General features: G+C 44.0%; 1 protein-coding gene across 1 annotated transcript in view; it reads left to right on the forward strand.

The window, feature by feature from the left end:
• Nucleotides 1–11,963, forward strand: part of MAPK12 (mitogen-activated protein kinase 12) — a 159,945-nt gene extending 147,982 nt beyond the window's left edge. Inside the window, exons 9-12 of the mRNA XM_075345089.1 lie at nt 6,514–6,593; nt 6,763–6,841; nt 7,149–7,322; nt 11,505–11,963. Coding sequence (XP_075201204.1) covers nt 6,514–6,593; nt 6,763–6,841; nt 7,149–7,322; nt 11,505–11,572 — 401 coding nt within the window. The 3' untranslated portion in view covers nt 11,573–11,963. The remainder of the gene's footprint in view (nt 1–6,513; nt 6,594–6,762; nt 6,842–7,148; nt 7,323–11,504) is intronic.
• The last annotated feature ends 15,443 nt before the right edge of the window (nt 11,964–27,406 follow it).

Genomic DNA, 27,406 nt, shown 5'->3' on the forward strand with positions numbered 1-27,406 from the left:
ACAAAAAGGCAGCATTTTGAACAACATAGTGTGAACAAGAAACCCAAATTCCCATAGACTTTGCTTGAATAGAAGAACACATCCATTTTGGCATTAAACAGCGCAGAAGAAAAAGCAGCAAAAAAGCAGGTAAAAAGCAGGTAAAAAGCAACGTGCGCACATACCCAAATGACCCCTGTTGCTATCATGACATATTTTCTGTCACAGTCGATAGAGCGCCGACTCACACAGGAATGCTGTATTTCTGCTAATCAGAGCTGTACAGCTCTGATCAACAGGGATGCACAAGCGATAAGACTGCTGATCCTTATAGCTCTCAAGGGGACTAGTAAAATAAATACAAAATGTAAAAAAATAAATAAAAAGTTCAAATCATGCCTCATTCGCCCCACTGAAAATAAAACAGTTAAAAAAAAATATACACATATTTGATATCTCAGAGTTCAGAAGTGCCCGATCAATAAAAATATAAAATCAATTAATCAGATCGGTAAGTGGTGTAGCGAGAAAAAAATCCAAATGCCAAAATTACGTTTTTGGGCAGCCACAAAATTTTTTAAAAAGATCCAATAACGGGCGATCAAAAAGTAGCAACTTCATAAAAATTGTATAATTGAAAACACCAGCTCAAGACGCAAAAATATTAGCAGTCACTGAGCCTCACATCCCAAAAAATTAGAACACTACGGGTTTCAAAAAATGGCACCAAAAGCACAATTCTTTTTTTAACAAACTTCTGAATATTTTTTTAACCCCTTAGATAAAAGTAAGAGTATACCTGTTTGGTATCTATGAACTCGGCATCATACTGACATGGTAGTTTTATAATATAGTGAACATGGTGAATAAAATAACCCAAAAACAATCGTGCAATTGCACTTTTTTTGCAATTTTATCGCACTTGGATTTTTTTCCCTGTTTCCTAGTACAATATATGGTAAAACTGATGATTTCACTCAAAAGTACAATTTGTCACGCAAAAAATAAGCCCTTATATGGCAAGATTGATGGAAAAATAAAAAAAGTTACGGCTCTCAGAAGAAGGGGAGAAAAAAAACAAACAAAAAAAACGGAAAATCGGGGTGAAGGAGTTACATTTTGAGTACTATAATACTATGACAAGATTTTATGAAGTCAATATGAATAACAAAACTGATAGCTGTCAGTGAATGGCACTCAGCAATACGTCTGGCACATGTACATGGAAAGAACACATTAAACTCTGGGGGAGGCATCATTTTACTGCAAGGGGTGTATGTAATTATACTCCAGGAGGCGGTTATACCACAATAAGGTAGTGTATGAATATACTCAAAAAGGGGATAATGATTATAGTCAAAGGGATGGGGGATATTATTCTATGATTATACTCCACTCTAGGGAGGGGGCATTATTTTATGATTATACTCCATTAGTGAGGTGTTTTACTCTATTATATTCCAGGGGAAGGGGGGGCATTATTTTATGATTGATCTACAGGTGAGGGGAGTGATATCCTATGATTATACTCCAGTGGGGGAGGGGGCATTATTATGATTATAATCTCTGTGGGGGCGTTATGCTATGATTATATATTAGTGTGGGGAGGGTGTTATTGTATAATTATACTCCAGTGTGGGAGGGGGCATTATTATAAGATTATACTCCAGTGGGGGAGGGGGCATTATTATATGATTATACTCCAGTGGGGGAGGGGGCATTATTATATGATTATACTCCAGTGGGGGAGGGGGCATTATTATATGATTATACTCCAGTGGGGGAGGGGGCATTATTATATGATTATACTCCAGTGGGGGAGGGGGCATTATTATATGATTATACTCCAGTGGGGGAGGGGGCATTATTATATGATTATACTCCAGTGGGGGAGGGGGCATTATTATATGATTATAATCTAGGGAAGGGACTTAAATTCTGATTATATGAAAAGGGAATAGTGTAATTAAGGAGGTGTATGTAGCTTTAAACAATGATGGGTGTCAGTGACTTTACTGCAATGTAGCTCCTATGTAGGTCGTTCATACACACTTCACCTCTTGCAGTAAAATGACCCCCCCCAAACTCCAGGAACAAAATATACACCACTTGCAATAAAATGTCCCTGTCTCCACCTTTCATGTACATCTATATACAGTTATTCCCCATTACTTATAGCTCTGTTTTGGAGTTACTTGGAGAGCACTGTAGTCCCCTCTACCCCCCCCTCCCCCTGCCCTGCTGAGTGACCTTACTCTCACAGCTGACATCCCACGCGTCCTTCTATCACAGCCTGCATCTCTCATGGACGGTGCAGGCTCTAGCTGCATCCACAGCAGCAGAATGGCCATGACACCTCAGAGCCGATGAATTTCCCGCCCCCACAATCCTCTCGGGCAGAGAGAGGAAGCAGGCAGTGAGGGAGCTGAAAATCAAAATGACATCTGTCTCCCTGCACCGCCCCCCTCTGGAGCCTGGCGGACGGCACCCTGTGCAACTGCACTACTCACATGTAGATGATAAAGCCAGCTATGATCAGGGGGGCCGCCAACACAGGAAGCCAAAGACAGATGGTGGTGGGGGCCCCCTTGGAGGCTCTTGTGGTGGGGGCCCCTGGGCGGCAGCCCCGCCTGCCCTGCCTATAATCCGGCCCTGGGTGTACTCGCTTTCGTGATATACTGTAAGCCTACATTGCAGGTTCCTAACTCCAGAGCAAGAAGAACAAAGCTTGTCCTTAAGAGGTTCACACTCCTTACAAGTACTAGAAACAATGTATTGTAATATGCTCTCTGATCGCGCAGGTTGTGGTGTGTTTAAGTGTGCCATTAGCTGCCTACAACATACCCAGCTGGAAACTGACAGTGTGCTACTTAATTGACAAAGTTGGTATATGTTGCTTTAAAACAACGAAAAGAACTTGCACTGTGGAAAGATAATTAAAAATCTCTTTCAGCTAAAAATAAATGTACTTTCCCTTTTCTACAAGTTCTTCAGCGTCACTTAGGGAATCAGTGTTCTTATAAGAGAAGCTGTAATTAGTATTTACTCTTCATGTGCCATATACAGAGGAAAAAAAGCCCTTCCTTGCCTGTGGTGGGATGCCACAGTAAAGACTAACCATGGGACAAAGTAAATTAGACTGTTCAGGCAGCCCTTGGTTTATAAAGATATTTTATCCTTTACAGAAACGACCTATGTATTTCACAACCCTGCAATATTTCTCAAGCATCTGTAATCAAACTGTCATTTTCCCACCATGCCCAGGGCTTGACTTGTATATTACAAATCTTAAAAGGTAGTTTAAGGCTATGTCCACACAGTTTTTGCTGGTGTTTTTCTGCAGCCAAAACCTGCTTTGTTGCTAATAAAATCACTATGTTCAAAACACCCATGTTTGTAACATTTTTTGGGGGGTGCAGATTACTTGTGTGCTTTTATCTGGCGTACATTTTTAATAAAGTTTTTTTATTTACCAAAAAACCTGCAAAAATGTTTGTTGTGTTTTTCCAATTTTTTTTTATTTTCTCATTGCTTTCTATGGGTGATAAAAAACTCTAAGGCTGCGTGCCCACGATCCGTGTTTCAGCGTTTTGGATGCAGCATATTTTCGCTGCGTACAAAATGCTGCAGTGTACAGTACAAGCACACTAAATGGGATTTATAGAAATCCCACGCCCACTGTGCGTGTACGACCCACAGCGAAAACTGACCTGCGTTGCGGCTTTCCGATTCGCAAGCATGTAATTTTTTTTTTTTTTTTTGCTGCGAAGTCGAAAGCATCCTCTGTAGTAGGAAGAACACAGCGAGAGATCGCAGCACCCTTAACTCTGATCATGGGCAGGAGCAGTTCCGGCCTCCTGCAGAGGAGACTCGCGTCCTCGCGGGTCAGGACTTGCCACGTCCAGGACGCAGCAGGTCCTGATCGTGTGCACATTCCCTAAGGCTATGTCTGTACGTTGATTTCTTTTGTTGCAGAAGTACAGTTAGGTCCAGAAATATTTGGACAGTGACACAAGTTTTGTTATTTTAGCTGTTTACAAAAACATGTTCAGAAATACAATTATATATATAATATGGGCTGAAAGTGCACACTCCCAGCTGCAATATGAGAGTTTTCACATCCAAATCGGAGAAAGGGTTTAGGAATCATAGCTCTGTAATGCATAGCCTCCTCTTTTTCAAGGGACCAAAAGTAATTGGACAAGGGACTCTAAGGGCTGCAATTAACTCTGAAGGCGTCTCCCTCGTTAACCTGTAATCAATGAAGTAGTTAAAAGGTCTGGGGTTGATTACAGGTGTGTGGTTTTGCATTTGGAAGCTGTTGCTGTGACCAGACAACATGCGGTCTAAGGAACTCTCAATTGAGGTGAAGCAGAACATCCTGAGGCTGAAAAAAAAGAAATAATCCATCAGAGAGATAGCAGACATGCTTGGAATAGCAAAATTAACAGTCGGGTACATTCTGAGAAAAAAGGAATTGACTGGTGAGCTTGGGAACTCAAAAAGGCCTGGGCGTCCACGGATGACAACAGTGGTGGATGATCGGCGCATACTTTCTTTGGTGAAGAAGAACCCGTTCACAACATCAACTGAAGTCCAGAACACTCTCAGTGAAGTAGGTGTATCTGTCTCTAAGTCAACAGTAAAGAGAAGACTCCATGAAAGTAAATACAAAAGGTTCACATCTAGATGCAAACCATTCATCAATTCCAAAAATAGACAGGCCAGAGTTAAATTTGCTGAAAAACACCTCATGAAGCCAGCTCAGTTCTGGAAAAGTATTCTATGGAGAGATGAGACAAAGTTCAACCTGTACCAGAATGATGGGAAGAAAAAAGTTTGGAGAAGAAAGGGAACGGCACATGATCCAAGGCACACCACATCCTCTGTAAAACATGGTGGAGGCAACGTGATGGCATGGCCATGCATGGCTTTCAATGGCACTGGGTCACTTGTGTTTATTGATGACATAACAGCAGACAAGAGTAGCCAGATGAATTATGAAGTGTACCGGGATATACTTTCAGCCCAGATTCAGCCAAATGCCGCAAAGTTGATCGGACGGCGCTTCATAGTACAGATGGACAATGACCCCAAGCATACAGCCAAAGCTACCCAGGAGTTCATGAGTGCAAAAAAGTGGAACATTCTGCAATGGCAAAGTAAATCACCAGATCTTAACCCAATTGAGCATGCATTTCACTTGCTCAAATCCAGACTTAAGACTGAAAGACCCACAAACAAGCAAGACCTGAAGGCTGCGGCTGTAAAGGCCTGGCAAAGCATTAAGAAGGAGGAAACCCAGCGTTTGGTGATGTCCATGGGTTCCAGACTTAAGGCAGTGATTGCCTCCAAAGGATTCGCAACAAAATATTGAAAATAAAAATATTTTGTTTGGGTTTGGTTTTTGTCCAATTACTTTTGACCTCCTAAAATGTGGAGTGTTTGTAAAGAAATGTGTACAATTCCTACAATTTCTATCAGATATTTTTGTTCAAACCTTCAAATTAAACGTTACAATCTGCACTTGAATTCTGTTGTAGAGGTTTCATTTAAAATCCAATGTGGTGGCATGCAGAGCCCAACTCGCGAAAATTGTCACTGTCCAAATATTTCTGGACCTAACTGTATAACTTTCTGAACCAAAAACTGCATCTTGTGGCAGAAAAATGCACCCCAAAACGCATGCGTGTTCAGTGCTTTATTAGTGAAATCATTGGCTGGTAGGGCTAAAAAAATGCACCAACAATTGACACGCTGCTTCTTTTTTCTGCACTCAAAACTGCAAGGAAAAAAGAAGCAACGTGCGCACAGCACTTCAGAGTTCTCATTGGCTTATAAGGATAAGGATAGACATGCAGATTTGGGCAACAAACTGCATCTGAAAATACATCAAAAACGCAGCGTGCGCACAAGGGCTAAATAAGCTGAAAGAATTGACATGCTGCAGATTTCACAAACACTGCAGCTCTCCGTTGATAGGAAAAAAAAAAAACATGTGCATAAGATTTCTGAAATCTCATAGCTTTTGCTGTTGCTGTACAAAGCAGTTTTTAATTTGCATTCAAGAGAAAAAAAAACACTTCAAAAACCTTACATATGAACGATAGGGTGAATTAGTGTAACTATATGCAGGTTTTTTTTGGGGGGGTTGCTGCGTATTTGCATGTGGAAATTGGCAGCGTATTATAGATACAGCAAGGTGGATGTTCACATCTGAAGCATGCCAATTTCTATTGTGATAATGATGCATTTAATTTGGAGAGTCTCCCCATTGACTTGAATGAAGCGTATAAATTCAGTATATGAAAAATGCACAAACAGTAAGTTTCCAAAACAAACTAGTTTTATTTAAAACTTGAACGACCAAAATGAGGCAAAAACAGCAGCTGAAATAATGCGATAAAAAGGCAGACGAAAAACGCTCAAATGCAAGTAACGTAAGTTGGCTTATTGGTGCAGAAATGGTGTTCATCCGCAGAATAATAACGGAGAAACTTTATGAAGTGTTATGATTTTAACTGGAAAATGTAGATCTGGATCAGCTGACTGAAATCATGAAGATTACAGGGACACCAACTCAGGATTTCGTGCAGAAACTTCAAAGCGCTGATGTAAGTAAATCCTTCTGTAAGTCCTGTTTGCCTCCTATCTATGTATATTTATGTGATGAGCATTCATGCCAAGGCCGTGACAACGTTTCATATTAAATAACGGTTACTGCTTCTATTTGAGAACAATTTAAAAATTTTCATTTTTTTTTTTTTTATTTTTTTGTTATAGGCAAAAAACTATATCAAGAGTCTGCCAAAAGTTCAGAAGAAAGATTTTGGATTATTGCTGCGATATGCAAACCCTCTAGGTAATTTTAGATTGTAGTTCATGGAATTTGGAATGGAAATGGAATTTCCAGAAACTACTGCTTGGTTGGCAGCTGATTTACAAAACAAACTTTTTTTATTTTACTGTAATTAGTCTAATTAGGTTCTCATAAGTAAGGATTTTTTGAATGGTATTACTTCAAAGTCTAGTGAACTGAACTGCTAGCAAGACTGTTCCGATCTTGATAGAAGTCATTTTCTTAGGATGTTGGCATTGTTTACTGCTGTTCTGACTACTACAGAATGCACAATTATATTTCATTTTGTTGTTTCCTGTTTTCTCTTCAGCTGTCAATCTCCTGGAAAAGATGCTGGTGCTAGATGCAGAAAAGAGAATAACAGCGACTGATGCTCTGTGTCATCCTTACTTTGAGCAGTTCCATGATTCTGACGATGAGATGGAAGCAGATCCTTACGACGACTCGTGTGATAATTTAGAGCTTCCTGTTGATGAATGGAAGTGTAAGTAATGACCGTGATTTTATTTTTTTCCAAGACCTAACTGTTTACACTGACCATTCATGGCTGTTAAGCAACCGCCAATAAGCAACATTTAAGCTACATGTTTATATAGACAGACTGCATACCCCATTATTAGCCAGTATAATGCACCTTAAACAGGTTATCCACTACTTTTACATTGATGGCCAATCCTTAGGATAGGTCATCAATATCTTTATAGGTCGGGGTCTGACACCCGACACCCTATTTATCAGCTGTTTTGTGCCGGTGTTGGCAGGAAGCCGGAAACGCTCAGTTCTGGAGCTGACCCATTTTCTGATAGTGGCCTTAGCCGGATACTGCATATCTACCTCTTCTTTATTTGAATGGGAAGTGGCTGTGGCCACTGTTGGTTGATGGTGCAGCTCCAAGAACAGCTGATTGACGAGGATGTTGGACCCCAGCCACTCAGACATTGATGACCTATCTTAAGGATAGGCCATCAATGTAAAAGTAGTGGGCAACCTCCTTAGAGGCTGTTTTCCAAAAATGTGATTAACTGGCAACCTGTCCTTGTCGTGTCAGAAACAGCTGCAATCTAAAGAAACGTATGTGTCTCCTCTTATAGAGGTGCTGTATTGTAAGCAGACCTAGGGTACCGTCACACTTTGCGACGCTCCAGCGATCCCACCAGCGATCTGACCTGGCAGGGATCGCTGGATTGTCGCTACATGGTCGCTGGTGAGCTGTCAATCAGGCAGATCTCCACAGAGATCAGCCACCAGCGCCCGTGTAACGACGCTGGGCTTGGTAACCATAGTACACATTGGGTTACTAAGCAAAGCGCTTTGCTTATTGTTACCCGATGTGTACCTTGGCTACTTGTGTAGGGAGCCGACTTCTAGAAGCTGCGGACGCTGGTAACCAAGGTAAATATCGAGTAACCAAGCAAAGCGCTTTGCTTGGTTACCCGATGTGTACCTTGGTTACCAGCGTCCGCAGAAGCCGGCTCCCTGCTCCCTGCACTTTCAGATCGTTGCTCTCTCGCTGTCAAACACAGCGATGTGTGCTTCACAGCAGGAGAGCAACGACCAAAAAATGGTCCAGGACATTCAGCAACAACCGGCGACCTCCCAGCAGGGGCCAGGTCGTTGCTGGTTGTCACAGACAGCGACATCGCAAGCAAGATCGCTGTTGCGTCACAAAAACCATGACTCAGTAGCGATGTAGCTTAGTGAGACGTGGCCTCTACGTCCGAGGAGGAGGACTGTGACATAAGAAGGTATAAATCTTCTTAGCTGACTAATCGGAAAGAATTATTTTTCTCCAGCCTCAGTCCTCCATGCTCAAGCAGCCAAGGAGATTTATTTATTCTCCTGTTACACTTCTCCAGCAGCTCACCACTGGTCTTCTGTCTATTGAGACACAGGTCTCAGGTGCTGTGTTTCCTCAGACTACAGCTCATCGGGATTGCGACTAGGATGGGTTACTGATTGAATGATGTGATTGGAGTCATTTAATTTCATTTTAGGGAGAAGCCATTCAAAAAGTCAATTTGATGCTTCAAAGAAAATCGAACAAGCGTTACTCTGTTGTATAGTTATTTCACTCAGGCGTCTCTGAGTACCCCAAAGTATCTCTCTCCATATGCCCTTGCCCCAACTCCCCGTATATACATATGCACAGTAAATATCATATACCACTTTTGCTGCTATACCAGGACTAAATATTGCCTACTTAATAACTACTTAATAAAACACTGAATACAAAGACAAAAATGACTATTACACAAGGACCCAATAATACATAATACTGTTACATGAAAAAAATAACATTACCTCTACAAAACAAAACGCCATGTACAAACACCAATATTATCAGTAATACACCTACCACTACATAATTATTAAATTGCCCAATAAACTAATAGTAAATTAAAAAAAATACAGATTATATAAAAACGATATTACCCTCACACAATGAACATAGTGGTAGATTCTAGTCCTGCCAGACATATGAGATTGCTATACAATTATATACAGTATAGTGATTTACAGCTGACATTCTTTCTTAGTTTTCTGCCCCATATGCTCCTTTAATAGTTATATTGTCCCAAGTTCCTTCAAGTAATAAGTGTCCCTGAGTGTCCCCTTTTAAAAAATCATGCCCCTGAAATAAGTAATAATGCCCGAAGTGACCTCTTAAAAAGTATTAATTCTAGAGTGCCCCCTCAAAAACTAATAATGCCCCTGGAGTGCCCCAAACAAAACTAATAATGTCCCCATTTAAAACAAAGCCCTGAGTGCATACTTCGGCACTAATAACGCTCTTTAGCAGGTGTGTCTATATAAATCATTGGGTCCCAAAAGCAAATGTCCTAATTGATGCCCCCACACAGAGTATGATCCTACCAAAGTCGCCCACACACATTGTGATGCCTCCACACAAAGTACGATGTGCAACCAAAGTCGAGCCCCCACCCATCCTAAACACCCCTACTTCCTTTATGATGGCCACCACAGTTCTCCCCCTCACACACGTCATGTGACCACCACATTCTCAGACGCGCCACACTTTAATAAGGCCACCACTGCCACCCTTTCTGCAATGACCACACTACATTGTACTGATCCACTGTTCATTGAAGTCAGAAAAAAAGATGAGCACCGTGATGGCCTGGGAATCAGGATTAGATGACTTTCAGCCACTCTGTTTTCTTGTAAGCAGAAGGATTATAGCAGCTTATATAAATTGGAGTGGTGGTAGGGCAAGGAGCTTGTGGCTCCTTGCTCTCACGGGATAGATCTGTGTTGGTGACATGTAAATGTTGACACAATTCACAAGTATGATCAATATAGATCCATCTCTGGTCAAGACAATAAGGCCCGGAGCCCCGTATTATTGACTCTAGCAGTGCTATTGCCCTTAGGGCACAGTTTCTTAATGACATTGTTATAGCAAAACTTTGGTGCATGATTCGTTGTTAACAGTGGTTAGATCGACATCACAGTGGGTGTAAAGTTCCAAGAGAATGTAGCAGGAACAATGAGTCATGTAAAACTCGGGCTCTTATTACAAAATAGTGTCTCAATACACAACGTGCTTGTAGTCTGGATAGTAATTTTTAGTATTTTTATATTCTAAGTATCTTCTCATGTTAATATTGTGTAATCATGTGCTAGTTCAGGTCAATACCAGTTATACCAGTTCTTTTATGTGTGTACACTGCCCTTATCGTTTTGTGTATGTATATATAATATATAAACTGAAAAAATATATAAACTCAACACTTTTTTGTATTTGCTCCCATTTTTCATGAGCTGATCTCAAAGGTCTAAGACTTTTTCTATGTACACAATAGGCCTTTTTCTCTCATATATTCACAAATTTGTCTAAATTTGTGTTAGTGAGAACTTGCATTCCCATTCAAATCAATGGATCCAATACTGGAACATTTTTATTTCTGTTTTTAGGACTCAAAAATGGAAATAAATACTGGACATGTGATGTGAGCAGCCTTATCTGATTTCATTCAGTTAGTGTCCAGAAATACTAATGTAATCTCATTTTCATACAAACATCATCAATGTACACATTGTATCTATCCTATTGCATTAATCCATCATTTATATCTACTACTATACATAGAACGGTGCAGCTAATACATGAATAGCATCACTTTTAGCTGTACTACAATCTATAGCACCAGTGTGCTTGTGCCCATAAGCTGTTCCAACCAGTGACCCTTTAACTAGAGCGCATGTGCTTCCACTCCTCTACATAGTTGGCCATGTACCTGGACATGCGAGCTGCAATACCATTACTTCCATCCTACTTAGATTTTTTTATTGTTAAGGATTTCTTTCACTTTCCTACATCCGCCTTAAGAACTAACACTATTGTATAAAAACCATCAGAAAGGGGGTTCTAAGTTTGTATTACATATATTTTTTTATTTTGTGAACAAGTCAAACGAACAACTAATCCTTTTTGTATTGAAAATGTATTAGACAACTTATCCTTCCCGCTGCATTCTCTTGGAATTTCGTGCCCACTTTGCTGTCCGCATAATCACTGGCGCCAATCTTCAGCAAAGGAAATCTCAGTAACTGAGTATTATACAGTATTACATGTCATCTAATTAAGTGTAGTAATTCCAATCCACTGTTTTGGTGCATGACCAATTTCTTTTTCCCACTATAGGTCTTACTTATAAGGAAGTGTCAACGTTCCTTCCACCGGTGACAGAGTCCAAGGAAACGTCTGTATAGTTGGCTATAAAGCTAGAAACAAATATAGGATATAAATTATGAGAGATGAACTCTGGAACTGGATAACTGGATATATTATGTGTTTTCAATCATTTGTGTCATGGTTTTCATTCCATTTGGGGATATAGTGCCTTTTTGTATTTTCTGTAAGTGGGGATTTTTGTCTTGCCTATTTGTCTGCAGAGTGTACTGTATCCAAGAGAAGTATTGTGAATATACTAGTAGCATTGGCTCTGGTGGGCCAGCCTCCCGTGTCTGTAAGCAAAGTGCTCTGTCTTTGTAGCAGTGAGATATTGCTGGTATGCCATACTTCTGTAGATGTAGTCAGGCAAGCCCTGTCACATTCCAATACACTCTGCAGTATTATCAATAATAAACATTTTAATTAAAATCCTTGCATTTTGTCTTCTGAACAGATTTTTCCTGTTAATTGCAGTGATGTGATGTGTAGTCCTATTAGCAGAAGGAAGCATGTTTAAGGCCCACATGGTTAAAAATACACACAAATGTTTCCAGAAAATTTGCCATGGTGAGATAATCCCTGTTAGGCTGTCATGTTAAATGGATAATCAGAATGTGTTTAATTTCCCTCTTCCCACTTGACACACCCCATGGAGCTTCCGTCTTTTATTATGCTCCATGCCCCACATATGGCAGCAGGTGCAGGGGAGTAATCCAAGGTCAGTACAGTAATCATTTAATCACCAGAGAACTAGCATTGCACACTTCGAAAAAAACAAATTACTGCTCCGTTCCTCCCTCCCGGAGAACATTTTCACAGTGGATTATTAAGAGAAAGCAGCGCAATGACTAATCCTGCTATTTATGGAAAACGAAGCAATGGCATTAGTTGGAAATTGTGCAGTAGCAATATAGTGCCGTGCATGTTATCAAGATAAGCAGTATAGAACTTCTGATTCCTGTTTAATATCATTGCATGAGTCCAGTGGCTCCATCAGGACCATTTTTTATATGTTGTCTTTAATTTCTCTTTATTAAGGCAGCTGCAACAAATATACCAATGATCCATTCTTGCTGTATTGTAGGTTTCCAATGTATATAGAGCACATTCCTCAAATTAAATGTGAACAAAATGGTTAGTCACTCAGATGTCTAGCAGTGATTCCCTACAGAAATATTCTTTCTAGCATTGCTCCTGTATGCATGTTTAATGTACGATAATGTGTATCCTAGTACACAAGATGACCAAAATGTAAGAAAAAGGCAGGAAAACCAAAACATGGCACCTGTGAAAGCACACTCAGAGCATTGAACAAGAACTGGAGGACAAGGAGTAAAGTGCAAATATATTTAATATAAAGCAACTGGCACATGAGATTCAGCGGCAAATCAGGCCAGCATTGTATAAAAGGTACAAGTACACATACAAATTGGTATAAAGCACAATTTGAGAAACTGACAGGCTGGGTTAGGGATCATAGCATAAAAAGGGGGGGACACGGGCACCCTGCATACAAACAGCATGATACAAATTTTGACAATTGTTACACATAGATGAGTCATAAAAACCAGCACTAATTGTTACACATGGATAAGTCACTAAGTGCAATGATAAGTGTGTGTACTCTGAAGTAACAGAGAATACATTAGATACATGACAAACACACAACATCACTGGTAAATATTGCTTTACAAAAGAGCTGGCAAAGCAGACTCCACAATGGTAGATTAACATGAACAAACAGGATCAATGCTAAAGTAGAAATTTTTTTTAACCCAAGTAGTACTCGGTGGATGCCAGTGGGCAGTTAGTGAGTAAAAAGACACCAGTACAGGGCAATAGCCCAGCCAGTTAGGTAAACATACCCATAAAGTGCAAATACAAGCCTGATGTAGCAGAGAGGACCCCCTGGGAAGAGAGCCCCAACGTATACGTTTCACGATCGTTAGTGTAGGATCATTTCATCAGGGGGAGGTGGGCTAAAGTAGAAAAAATGTTTCTACTTTAGCATTGATCCTGTTTGTTCATGTTAATCTACCATTGTGGAGTCTGCTTTGCCAGCACTTTTGTAAAGCAATATTTACCAGTGATGTGTGTTTGTCATGTATCTAATGTATTCTCTGTTACTTCAGAGTACACACACTTTCTTTATCGTTCCTATGGGAGACCTAGACAATGGTGTATAGCTTCTGCCTCTGGAGGACACACAAAGTACTACACTCAAAAGTGTAGCTCCTCCCTCTGAGCTTATACACCCCCTGGAGAACCAGATCTAGCCAGTTTATCGCTTTGTGTTCAGGAGGCATACATCCACACATGCATTCTCATCTGATTTTTGATTTTTGGAAAGAGTTTGAAGAAAAGCGGGTCCAAGTCTGGACCCCCGGCATGTCCCTTCTCACCCCACTGTGTCGGCGGTGCTGTTAAGGTTGATTCCAAGGCTGGAGCCTTACATGCCGTGCTCCTTCACCATCCCTCCTGGGCTCTGGCTTGAAGTGGGAGCCAGCACGGTTCTCCATGCTTGGCAGGAGACCGGTCTCCATCCGCAGCCCTTCAGGATCCTGCTGGACCGGAGCACTCATCCCCAGGGACTTGGAAACCTGCGTCTCAGCAAGCTAAGTACCTGAGACGTTTATATATTGGGGGTCCCTGTACTTTATTGTTGTGGGAGAGTGTGCTGAGTGTGTTTTATGACATTTCCGGCGGGTTCTCTGGCTGTCGCCTGAGAACCGCGCCGATGGTGCCTGCGCACCGGCCGCACCGCTCAAATTTAGGCCGCGGCTTCGCCGGAGGCCTAGTTTCGGTTTCACTGCCTTCGCATGTCATTCATGCAGAGGGACAGCGCGGCTCCGCCCAGCGGCCGTTCTGCACAGGGGAGAGACACTCCTCACTGAGTACATGTCTCCTCCCCTGTAAGTCTCTATGGCCCTCCAGATCCCGCTCCCAGAGTAAGTCCCGCCCCCTCTCTTCGCTCCGGCGGCCATTTTCTCAGCGTTTTCCCTGCGATCAGCACTGGTCTGCAGCATCCCTGCTGAGGTGCTTGGGGGTCCGGGCTTCGGGATCTGGAGGGCACACAACACCGCTCCAGCGGTCTGGTAAGCCACAACCTCTGGTTGTGGACCTCTGTATATACTCTCTGGGGGTCATTCTGGCAGAGCCCCCACTCCAGCAGCATGTCTCACTCGAGGAGCAAGGCTCCAAAGCTGTATTCAGTATGCACTGCATGTAAGCTCCTACTGCCTGAACCGAGCACCTATCCACATTGTGATGCCTGCTCTAACCTGACGATGCCTCAGCCTGGAATCGCACCACCAGTGGTCTCTCAGGCTGCTCCGGCTCCTGTGGCTGAACCCCCGGCTTGGGTAGAATCCTTATCTAGGTCTATCTCCCAGTCTTTTGCCGATTCCATGGGACTTCTGTCCAGGACTTTGCTGAACATGCATCAGCCCCCTTCACAGGGTGCCTCTGCTGCTAGGGCTCTCTCAGGACCGGAGCTCACAGATGATTCATCATCTGGTCCCAGACCCCGTCCTTCTAAGAGGAGACGCAGGGCTCCCTCTCCTTCCTCGTCCCGCGGCTCTGTTTCAGAAGCTGGCTCGCAGGACGAGGAGGATGCCTTTACAGGGGGCTCTGAGGCTAACTCCATGTGCCCCATTGATCTGTCCGAAAGTGACTCAGATGTTAGTGATTTGATTGCGTCCATTAATTCTGTACTGGATCTCAATCCGCCAGTATCAGGAACAACCCTCTCTGGCAGAAAAGCACCAGTTTACCTCGCCTAAGAGGACAAAGAGTGTGTTCTTTAACCACTCCAGTTTTCAGGCCGCTGTGACCAAGCCTAGGGCCTGTCCTGACAAACGCTTCCCAAAGCGTGGTTCTGATGACCGTTTTCCCTTTCCACCTGAGGTGGTCAAGGAGTGGGCTCATTCACCAAAGGTAGACCCCCCCCCGGTGTCTAGACTCTCAGCCCGGACCGTTGTATCAGTGGCTGATGGCACCTCTCTTAAGGATTCCACTGACCGCCAGGTTGACCTTCTGGCCAAATCTGTATATGAGGCGGCAGGGGCCTCGTTCTCCCCGGCGTTTGCAGCAGTGTGGGCTCTCAAAGCCATCTCTGCTTCTCTAGAGGAGATGCATTCCCTCGCCAGGGAATCTATGCACGAAATGGTTGCCTTAACTTCCCAAGCTTCAGCTTTTTCATCCTATGCCATGTCTGCCATGCTGGAGGCTTCTCACCGCACTGTGGTGGCTTCGGCTAATTCCCTCGCTATCCGCAGGATCTTGTGGCTTCGAGAGTGGAAGGCAGATGCTTCTTCAAAGAAGTACCTTGCTGGGCTCCCTTTTGCTGGGTCCCGGCTGTTCGGTGAACAGCTGGATGAAATTATTAAGGAAGCTACTGGCGGGAAGAGTACTTCCATGCCACAAACCAAAACCAGGAAACCTGTCCAGGGTAGGAATCAGTCGAGGTTTCGTTCCTTTAGTTCCTCCAACTGGTCGTCCTCTAAGCCCTCTGCCTCGTCCACTAACTCAGCCAAGGACCAAAAATCCAAACTGGCGCACAAAAGCGCGTCCACAGAAGACCGCAGGAGCTGCTGCCACTAAGGCAGCCTCCTCTTGACTATCTGTCCGCGCCAGCAACGTCCTTAGTCGGTGGCAGGCTCTCCCACCTTGGCGACGCGTGGTTTCAACACGTCTCCGATCAGTGGGTGCGGGATATCATCTCCCACGGCTACAGGATAGAATTCTCTTCCAGCCCGCCAAACAGATTTTTTCTGTCAACTCCCCCCTGCTCCAAGGCCGCCGCCTTCTCTCAGGCCGTGGCATCCTTGCAGGCCAACGGAGTAATTGTACCGGTTCCCGCCCGGGAACTCTCTTCCTAGTCCCCAAAAAGGACGGTTCCTTCCGGCCCATCCTGGATCTCAAGCTTCTCAACAAGCATGTTCAGGTGCGGCATTTTCGCATGGAGTCTCTGCGGTCAGTCATTGCCTCAATGACCCAAGGGGATTTCCTGGCATCCATCGACATCAGAGATGCCTATCTGCATGTGCCAATTGCAGTTTCACACCAGCGTTGGCTACGTTTTGCAATCGGAGAGGAACATTTCCAATTCGTGGCTCTCCCCTTCGGGTTAGCCACGGCCCCTCGGGTATTCACTAAGGTCATGGCAGCAGTGGTTGCGGTTCTGCACCTCCAGGGGTTGGCCAGTGATTCCTTACCTGGACGACCTTCTAGTCAAGGCTTCATCCAGCGCAGACTGTCAGCGGAGTGTCTCGCTCACTCTCGCCACTCTAGCCCAATTCGGGTGGCTTGTCAATCTGCCCAAATCCACTCTGACTCCGACCCAGAGGCTCACGTACCTAGGGATGCAGTTCGAGACTCTGCCGGCACTTGTGAAGTTGCCCTTAATCAAACAGCAGTCCCTCCAACTGGCGGTGCGCTCTCTGCTGAGGCCCCGCCGTTATTCCATCAGGCACCTGATGCAGGTGCTGGGTCAGATGGTGGCGTCAATGGAGGCTGTTCCCTTTGCCCAGTTCCATCTGCGTCCACTGCAGCTGGACATTCTCCGCTGTTGGGACAAGCGGCCTTCCTCCTTGCACAGGTTAGTGGCTCTGTCGCCACAGACCAGGAGCTCTCTTCAGTGGTGGCTTCGGCCCCTCTCTGTCTCAGGGGCGCTCCTTTCTGCCCCCGTCCTGGGTGATCTTCACCACGGATGCCAGTCTATCCGGCTGGGGGGCGGTATGTCTCCACCACCGAGCGCAGGGCACTTGGACTCCGTCCGAGTCAGCCCTCTCGATCAATGTGCTGGAAACCAGAGCCGTGCTTCTGGCTCTCCTAGCTTTTCACCACCTATTGGCAGGCAAGCACATCCGAGTCCAGTCAGACAACGCGACAGCGGTTGCCTTCATCAATCACCAAGGCGGGACACGCAGCCGCCAGGTAATGTTGGAGGTACAACGCATCCTTCAATGGGCGGAGGACTCCAAGTCCGCCATATCCGCAGTCCACATCCCAGGCGTGGAAAACTGGGATGCAGATTATCTCAGCCGTCAAACCGTGGACAGTGGCGAGTGGTCCCTGCATCCGGCAGTGTTTCAGTCAATCTGCCGCAAGTGGGGCACTCCGGACGTGGACCTAATGGCATCCCGTCACAACAACAAGGTTCCGGTTTACGTGGCTCGCTCCCACGATCCTCAGGCATTCGCCGCGGACGCTCTGGTTCAAGACTGGTCCCAGTTTCGTCTGTCCTACGTGTTTCCCCCTCTAGCTCTCTTGCCCAGAGTTCTGCGCAAGATCAGAATGGAGGGCCGTCGAGTTATCCTCATTGCTCCGGACTGGCCCAGGCGAGCTTGGTACCCAGACCTGCTCCATCTGTCCGTAGAGGTGCCGTGGCATCTTCCAGACCGTCCAGACCTTCTCTCACAAGGTCCGTTTTTCCGCCAGAATTCTGCGGCTCTCAGGTTGACGGCGTGGCTCTTGAGTCCTGGATCTTGACGGCTTCTGGTATTCCTCCTGAAGTCATCTCCACTATGACTCGGGCCCGTAAGTCTTCCTCTGCCAAGATCTATCACAGGACTTGGAAAATTTTCCTGTCCTGGTGTCGCTCTTCCGGCCATCCTCCTTGGCCTTTTTCCTTGCCGACCCTTCTGTCCTTTCTACAGTCTGGTCTGCAGCTGGGACTGTCCCTCAACTCTCTCAAGGGACCAGTCTCGGCTCTGTCAGTGCTGTTCCAGTGGCGTATCGCCCGGCTGGCTCAGGTCCGCACCTTCTTGCAGGGCGCGTCTCACATCATTCCGCCTTACCGGCGGCCCTTGGATCCCTGGGACCTCAATTTGGTTCTCACAGTTTTGCAGAAACCCCCCTTTGTGCCTCTTAGGGAGGTTTCTTTGTTTCGTCTTTCACAGAAAGTGGTCTTTCTAGTGGCCATAACTTCCCTCAGGAGAGTCTCTGATTTGGCTGCGCTCTCTTTGGAGTCACCTTTTTTGGTTTTTCATCAAGACAAGGTGGTTCTCCGTCCGACTCTGGACTTTCTTCCTAAGGTGGTCTCTCCTTTTTACCTTAACCAGGACATTACCCTACCTTCCTTTTGTTCGGCTCCTGTTCATCGCTTTGAAAAAGCGTTGCATACTCTGGATCTGGTGCGTGCTCTCCGGATCTGTGTGTCTCCGCACCGCTGCTCTTAGGCGGTGCACCTCTCTTTTTGTGCTAACCACAGGTCGGCATAAGGGCCTCTCTGCTTCTAAGCCGACCTTAGCCCGTTGTATTAGGTCGACCATTTCGGATGCCTACCAGTGTTCTCAGGTGCCTCCCCCGCCGGGGATCAAGGCACACTCGACCAGAGCTGTCTGTGCCTCTTGGGCTTTCAGGCACCAGGCTACGGCTCAGCAAGTCTGTCAGGCTGCCACTTGGAATAGCCTGCATACCTTTTCAAAGCACTACCAAGTGCATGCTCATGCTTCGGCAGATGCGAGCTTGGGCAGACGCATCCTTCAGGCGGCTGTCGCCCATTTGTGAAGTTAGGCTCCGCCTACTTCTTAGTTTTTCTGTTTATTCCCACCCATGGACTGCTTTGAGACGTCCCATTGTCTGGGTCTCCCATAGGAACGATAAAGAAAAAGAGAATTTTGTTTACTTACCGTAAATTCTTTTTCTTATAGTTCCGTATTGGGAGACCCAGCACCCTCCCTGTTGCCTGTTGGCAATTTCTTGTTCCGCGTGTTATCACCGGCTGTTGTCGTGGTCAGAGTCTCCGGTTGTTCCGGTTCTTGCTCTGTTTTTACTTGTGGGTGGCTATTCTCCTTCAGCTTTTGCACTAAACTGGCTAGATCTGGTTCTCCAGGGGGTGTATAAGCTCAGAGGGAGGAGCTACACTTTTGAGTGTAGTACTTTGTGTGTCCTCCGGAGGCAGAAGCTATACACCATTGTCTGGGTCTCCCAATACGGAACTATAAGAAAAAGTTTACGGTAAGTAAACAAAATTCTCTTTTTTTATCATTGCACTTAGTGACTTATCCATGTGTAACAATTAGTGCTGGTTTTTATGACTCATCTGTGTAACAATTGTCAAAATTTGTATCATCCTGTTTGTATGCAGGGTGCCCGTGCCCCCCCTTTTTATGCTATGATCCCTAACCCAGCCTGTCAGTTTCTCAAATTGTGCTTTATACCAATTTGTATGTGTACTTGTACCTTTTGTACAATGCCGGCCTGATTTGCCGCTGAATCTCATGTGCCAGTTGCTTTATATTAAATATATTTGCACTTTACTCCTTGTCCTCCAGTTCTTGTTTGATAATGTGTATCCTGTGGCCTCTGCCTGCCTGGTAATGCCAGTGACAAGAAACTGCCTCCTGTAAAAAGACATTGGTATTCGGTGAATTTGGAAACCCTATTAATTACAATGGACCTGCCTTTAAAGAACACATTGCTGACTGTGTCCAATTTTTTTTTTGTTTTTTTGTTTATATATAAAAAGGAATTGTCTATAAACATATGTAAAAAAAAAAACAAAAAACCTGCATATTTTACTTGGCGGTTTTCCTACTTAGAGAAGCTGAACTTTTGCTGCAAATACTTAACATGTGCACATATCCTAGTGGATATACACACTTCTTTAAAATCCGAAACTAATGGTTAAGGTCCATACCAATGACTTGCGTCTATTAGTTGCTTTTTGACAAAAAGTGAAATATTTTGCAAGTTCCTTGTATTCAGAGAGCACGGCAGCATTTCCAGGTTTAGAGACGTACGATTGGATAGCTGGATTGTGTTTTTAATTACAGGTTCTGTTATACCATGAAAAGGCAACAACGTTTCACTTCTATTAATAAAAGCTCTTTACTTGTTGTAGTTTGAGACTATTTTAAACTCCTTGTGAAGAAAAATGTTAATTAGAAGAGAGGTGTAAGTCTTCTACAGAACTCAGAAGTCTTAAACGGAACCTGTCAGGTCCCTTATGCCCTCCAAGCTAGCAGCAGTTATATTTGCATGTCAAAATTCCCTTTTAACCATCCCTGTATAGCATTCTCTAAAATAAAACAAATCTATATATATATATATATATATATATATATATATATATATATATATATATATATATATAATTAGAGAGAGAGAGAGAGAGATATAGTATTCAACCCCCTGCAGATTTAGCAGGTTTGATAGGATGCAAATAAGTTAGAGCCTGCAAACTTCAAACAAGAGCAGGATTTATTAACAGATGCATAAATCTTACAAACCAACAAGTTATGTTGCTCAGTTAAATTTTAATAAATTTTCAACATAAGTGTGGGTCAATTATTCAACCCCTAGGTTTAATATTTTGTGGAATAACCCTTGTTTGCAATTACAGCTAATAATCGTCTTTTATAAGACCTGATCAGGCCGGCACAGGTCTCTGGAATTATCTTGGCCCACTCCTCCATGCAGATCTTCTCCAAGTTATCTAGGTTCTTTGGGTGTCTCATGTGGACTTTAATCTTGAGCTCCTTCCACAAGTTTTCAATTGGGTTAAGGTCAGGAGACTGACTAGGCCACTGCAACACCTTGATTTTTTCCCTCTTGAACCAGGCCTTGGTTTTCTTGGCTGTGTGCTTTGGGTCGTTGTCTTGTTGGAAGATGAAATGACGACCCATCTTAAGATCCTTGATGGAGGAGCGGAGGTTCTTGGCCAAAATCTCCAGGTAGGCCGTGCTATCCATCTTCCCATGGATGCGGACCAGATGGCCAGGCCCCTTGGCTGAGAAACAGCCCCACAGCATGATGCTGCCACCACCATGCTTGACTGTAGGGATGGTATTCTTGGGGTCGTATGCAGTGCCATCCAGTCTCCAAACGTCACATGTGTGGTTGGCACCAAAGATCTCGATCTTGGTCTCATCAGAGCAGAGAACCTTGAACCAGTCTGTCTAAGAGTCCTCCAAGTGATCATGAGCAGACTGTAGACGAGCCTTGACATGACGCTTTGAAAGTAAAGGTACCTTACGGGCTCGTCTGGAACGGAGACCATTGCGGTGGAGTACGTTACTTATGGTATTGACTGAAACCAATGTCCCCACTGCCATGAGATCTTCCCGGAGCTCCTTCCTTGTTGTCCTTGGGTTAGCTTTGACTCTTCGGACAAGCCTGGCCTCGGCACGGGTGGAAACTTTCAAAGGCTGTCCAGGCCGTGGAAGGCTAACAGTAGTTCCATAAGCCTTCCACTTCCGGATGATGCTCCCAACAGTGGAGACAGGTAGGTCCAACTCCTTGGAAAGGGTTTTGTACCCCTTGCCAGCCTTGTGACCCTCCACGATCTTGTCTCTGATGGCCTTGGAATGCTCCTTTGTCTTTCCCATGTTGACCAAGTATGAGTGCTGTTCACAAGTTTGGGGGAGGGTCTTAGTCAGAAAAGGCTGGAAAAAGAACTAATCCAAACATGTGAAGCTCATTGTTCTTTGTGCCTGAAATACTTCTTAATGCTTTAGGGGAATCAAACAGAATTCTTGTGGTTTGAGGGGTTGAATAATAAATGACCCTCTGAATAAACTTTTCACAATTTAAAAGAAAAAAAAAAAAGAAATAACATTCTTTTTTGCTGCAGTGCATTTCACACTTCCAGGCTGATCTACAGTCCAAATGTCACAATGCCAAGTTAATTCTGAATGTGTAAACCTGCTTAATCTGCAGGGGGTTGAATACTACTTGTAGTCACTGTATATATATATATATATATATATATATATTGAATACTACTTGTAGTCACTGTGTGTGTGTGTGTGTGTGTGTGTGTGTGTGTGTGTGTGTATGTATATATATATATATATATATATATATATATATATATATATATATATATATATATATATATATATTATATAGAGATGAGGACAAGAGTTTTTAAAGTGCACAAATTACAAAATTTTTATTAGACAAGGTGAGGACAAATGAACATCCATATAAACATTAAAAACATATTAAAAACATCAGTAGTCACATGTAGTCACTGTGTGTGTGTGTGTGTGTATATATATATGTATGTATATATATGTATGTGTGTGTGTGTGTGTGTGTGTGTGTGTGTGTGTATATATATATATTATTTTGACGCAGAGTCTGGCGGAGGAACGCTACATGTAGCGGTTTCTGGGTTGTTAAAATAACGCACCTTGAAGTATTCCGTAGGAATCCGCCAAGGTGTCTGATGGTCTATGGTGGCGGATTCTGCCGCAATGCGCTAAGCGGTGGAATCCTTTGACTGATTCGTCACGTTCTACTGAGCATGCTCAGCATGTCCAGCAGAACGATCTAAATCGTTTAAAATCACTCCTGGTCTCTCTATTTCTCTCTGTCGGTCGGTCTCTCCCTCTCTCATACTCGCTGATCACTGGTGCGGCGCTGCACAGCTGTCACACTGCTCTGGCGGCTTCTCCTTTTGAAAATGCCGGCCGTTCATTATTCCATCTCGTATTCCCTGCTTCCCCCGCACACCGGCGCCTATGATTGGTTGCACTCACACGCCCCCACGCTGAGTGACAGCTGTCACACTGCAACCAATCACAGCCAGCAGTGGGCGGGTCTATGTAAGAAAACTGCGTGCAGTTCCCCCCCCAATTTTGATACCAGCCAAGATAAAGCCACACGGCTGAAGGCTGATATTCTCAGGATGGGGAGCCACACGTTATGGGGAGCCCCCCAGCCTAAAAATATCAGCCAGCAGCTGCCCGGAATTGCCACAGCCATTAGATGAGACAGTCCCGGTACTCTACGCGACTCATCCCGAATTGCCCTGGTGTGGTGGCAATCGGGGTAATATGGAGTTAATGGCAGCCCATAGCTGCCACTAAGTCCTAGGTTAATCATGGCAGGCGTCTGAGACACCCCCAATGATTAACCTGTAAGTGAAAGTAAATAAACACAAACACCCGAAAAAATCCTTTAATTGGAATAAAAGACAAGAAAACCCACCCTCTTTCACCACTTTAATTCCCAAATACTCCTCCAGGTCTAACGTAAAACACAAGATGCCCCACGACGCATCCAGCTCTGCTACATGAAGCTGACAGGAGCGGCCGTAGAACACGACCGCTCTCTATCAGTTCCACGCAGCAACTGAAGTGAACCGCGCGATCAGCTGTGCCCTCATTCAGGTTACCCGTGGCCACCGCTCTCATTTGGAGGACTTCAGCTGTGGCCGCGGGTCACCTGAGTGACGGTGCTGCTGATCGCGTGGCTCACTGCGGTCACTCAGGGGATTTGCGGTCACCTCTCTCTCTCCCTCCTCCCAACCACAAATCTCCTTTCCTGGCGAAACATAAAAAAAAAAAAAAATGCAAAACGTTTTCACAGGAATCCGTTCTCTTTATAAGCACACTATTTGCAACACATCCGTCACACAACGCACTGTGACGGATGCCTCACAACACAAGTGTGAAAGCAGCCTAATTTGCATACACATCCAAAAAACTGAGGTAATTACCTTTTCTTAAGTTTAGGTGTTTTACAGGGTGGTTTAGGAAGGGAATTTAGACATTCAAAAAATGTAAATGCTGCTGGCTTGGAGAGCATAAGGGACCGGACAGGTTCCCTTTAATTCCTGCCATACAATTAGCTATATCTCCTCAGTTCCCCATACACAGGAACACTTGGCTCAGCTGAGTGCCTCTGTAATACCTGAGAGATCAATCTGCCAGCAGTGTATCTTTTGGATAATAAAAAAAGATTGGAGACTAAAACCCTGTCTGGATGTCCAGAGGTGATGTGATTCAGACAGCTTACATACCACAGATTCTTAGAGAAGCTCTCACAGCAAAATGTTTATTCCTTAATCTCTTCTAAATGTAGTAGAAGTCTATTCACTCATTGCTGTCTACTCCAGTTTCAAGCTGTTCCCCCTCCTTGTTTGGACCACATGACTTCAAATTAGATTAGCTGGATTACACAGGGGTTTATGTGGGCCAGAATTTGCTTTTTCAATGCAAATCATGTGCAGGCCACTTTAATTACTTTGGCGCAGCTTTTCAGTGGAGTGTGCTTTCATGCTCCTCGTTAGAAAGGCTCCCGAAGTCCGGAACTGGAGTAACATTTCTGGTATGTTACTCCACTAAAGTGGTGGAAATTTTGATGAATTTGGTGGGTGGACACTAGCCCTGTCCACTTTCATAAAGGAAAAGTCTCAATTTTTGCAGTAATTAATTTAGCAAAAATGTTGCGACTTTTCAGAATTTTAAATCAGCTGATGTAATCGGTCCCATAGACTTAAGGTCCAGTCACACTAAGCAACTTACCAGCGATCCCAACAACGATAGGGATCGCTGGTAAGTTGCTAGGAGGTTGCTGGTGAGATGTCACACTGCGACGCTCCAGCGATCCCACCAGCAACCTGACCTGGCAGGGATCGCTGGAGCGTCGCTACACGAGTTGCTGGTGAGCTCACCAGCAACCAGTGACCAGCCCCCAGCGCCGCGTGGAAGATGCTGCGCTTGGTAACTAAGGTAAATATCGGGTAACCAACCCGATATTTACCTTGGTTACCAGTGCACGGAGCTACACGTGCAGAGAACAGGGAGCAGCGCACACTGAGCGCTGGCTAACTGCTCTCCTAGTTACAGCACACATCGGGTTAATTACCCCATGTGTGCAGCAGCTACATGTGCACAGAGCAGGGAGCAGCGCACACTGCTTAGCGCTGGCTCCCTGCTCTCCTAGCTACAGCACACATCGGGTTAATTAACCCGATGTTTCCTGCAGCTACATGTGCACAGAGCAGGAGCCGGCACTGACAGTGAGAGCGGCGGAGGCTGGTAACAAAGGTAAATATCGGGTAACCAAGGACAGGGCTTCTTGGTTACCCGATGTTTACATTGGTTACCAGCCTCCGCAGAAGCCGGCTCCTGCTGCCTGCACATTTAGTTGTTGCTGTCTCGCTGTCACACACAGCGATCTGTGCTTCACAGCGGGACAGCAACAACTAAAAAATGGCCCAGGACATTCAGCAACAACCAACGACCTCACAGCAGGGGCCAGGTTGTTGCTGGATGTCACACACAGCAACATCGCTAGCAACGTCACAAAAGTTGTTCGTTAGCAGCGATGTTGCTAGCGATGTTGCTTAGTGTGACGGGGCCTTTACATTGGAAAGCAGCACCATGTGAGCTGATAAAGCTCAACAGCAATCAATTTGGTCCAGGACAGAGCTGGAGCGGCGCTGGCAACTGGAGAAGACAGCCTTCAGTAAGTATTGTAATGCACTTACATTACACTGCACAAGATTTTAGAAGGAATTGTGGAATAAAAACTTTTGCATGGGCATGCTTCTTTAGATTGTAAAGTTTATAGAAAGAAATCCTCATATATTTGTTTGCCTAACTGTTTATTAGCACAGCCCGTGCTATTATACTTATTATACAGAATGGCAGTATATTTAGACAGGTTTTTTTGTTTTTCTTTTAAGACACCCTTGTTACATAAGCATGGCAATAAAGGTCCCTGCTTTTTTATTTGCTATTGAAATAGACGTAAATGCAGCCCTGCGGGAGAAAATCGTAATTGTGCACTTTTCAACTTTCAACATCTTTTTAAGAGACGTCGTTTGGTAATGATCATAATTGGGGTTGCAAACGTTGAACTGGATTCTTTAGATAATGATGAATGTTACACTGTGTAGTCCATTTACAATTTATGAACAGATTTATCAAGTGGGAGTTAAATCTGTTAGTGGAAATGAATACCCTAGCCTATATTATACCCCTGCTGTAAAATAACCATGTCACAGGTCAAGTGAGCGAACACAATGTATAAAAATTGGAGAAGTATCGCATTGTATATGAATAAAAAGGTGCAAGTCTCTTAAGTAGAATAGTGCATCAGGAATTGGAAATTTAGCATATGACGAGAGTTACATACAGGTTAATCTTAGGACAAATTAACATATTTTGTTACAATAGTTATTTACTGATGGGGCATTTCCTAATAAAAGGCAGAACACCTAAATGTGAGTGGTCTTAAAAGTCCAATAGTCCCTGCATTGGTGAACAAGAACTACATATTCCATCATAAAATCTTCCTTCATCCTAAAGACTAAATAGACTGGCTGTTAAAATGTTTTCAGGAAAAAAATAAGCCAATATTTTGATGACGCTACTTATACATGGCATAAAGAAATCCAACATGCCAAAGTGTAGTGTCATGATGATGTGGGGAACATTAGCTACTACATGACCTGAAATAGAACTAGTGTAATAAAAAAAATCTTTAGCCATGTGTCTTGTCTGTTGTCAGTAGCTGAACCATGATGGTGAGAATCAAAACATTCTTTTATGTAGACTAAGGCTCTCGCCATCTGAGAGCAACACAAAGTAGGATTTGAGGTTTTTAATTCCAACGCTGTCACTTGGACTCATTGTTGTTGTTTTTGATAAAACCCTTTATCTGCTGCACCTCTGCTATTCCTCTCGAAGATGAGCTCCTGCTAAGCAGTCTTCAATATTCATGTTCTCTGTAAATTCCTGCCCACACCATTAAATTGAATTTGCTCTCTGCAAGTTTTTGGCCTACACTGTGCATAGGCAATCAATAGTGCGGGTGGGGCTAGTCAGAACTCATTATTGAGAGAACTAGCAGAGCTGCAACAGATAAAACAGGAATACAAAGCTTCTTGCTGTAGTGTTTGTTTTTTTGTTTTTTTTTTTGTGACCCAGCAACGGAATTAAGGTCTGTCTCTTTTTTTTTTACGCTGCCCTCAGATTAGAAAAAACATAATGACTGATTCCTTTTATTATAAAAAAAACCCCCAAAACTTCAGGATGTAGATATTTCTAATGGGTGACCAGCACATACGCTGAGTCATTAACTCCAGACAGCACCACTTTTTGGAATTGCTGGGAGTAGCAAATATA

This window comes from Anomaloglossus baeobatrachus, chromosome 4 (assembly GCF_048569485.1).
Source record: "Anomaloglossus baeobatrachus isolate aAnoBae1 chromosome 4, aAnoBae1.hap1, whole genome shotgun sequence".
Classification (NCBI taxonomy): domain Eukaryota; kingdom Metazoa; phylum Chordata; class Amphibia; order Anura; family Aromobatidae; genus Anomaloglossus; species Anomaloglossus baeobatrachus.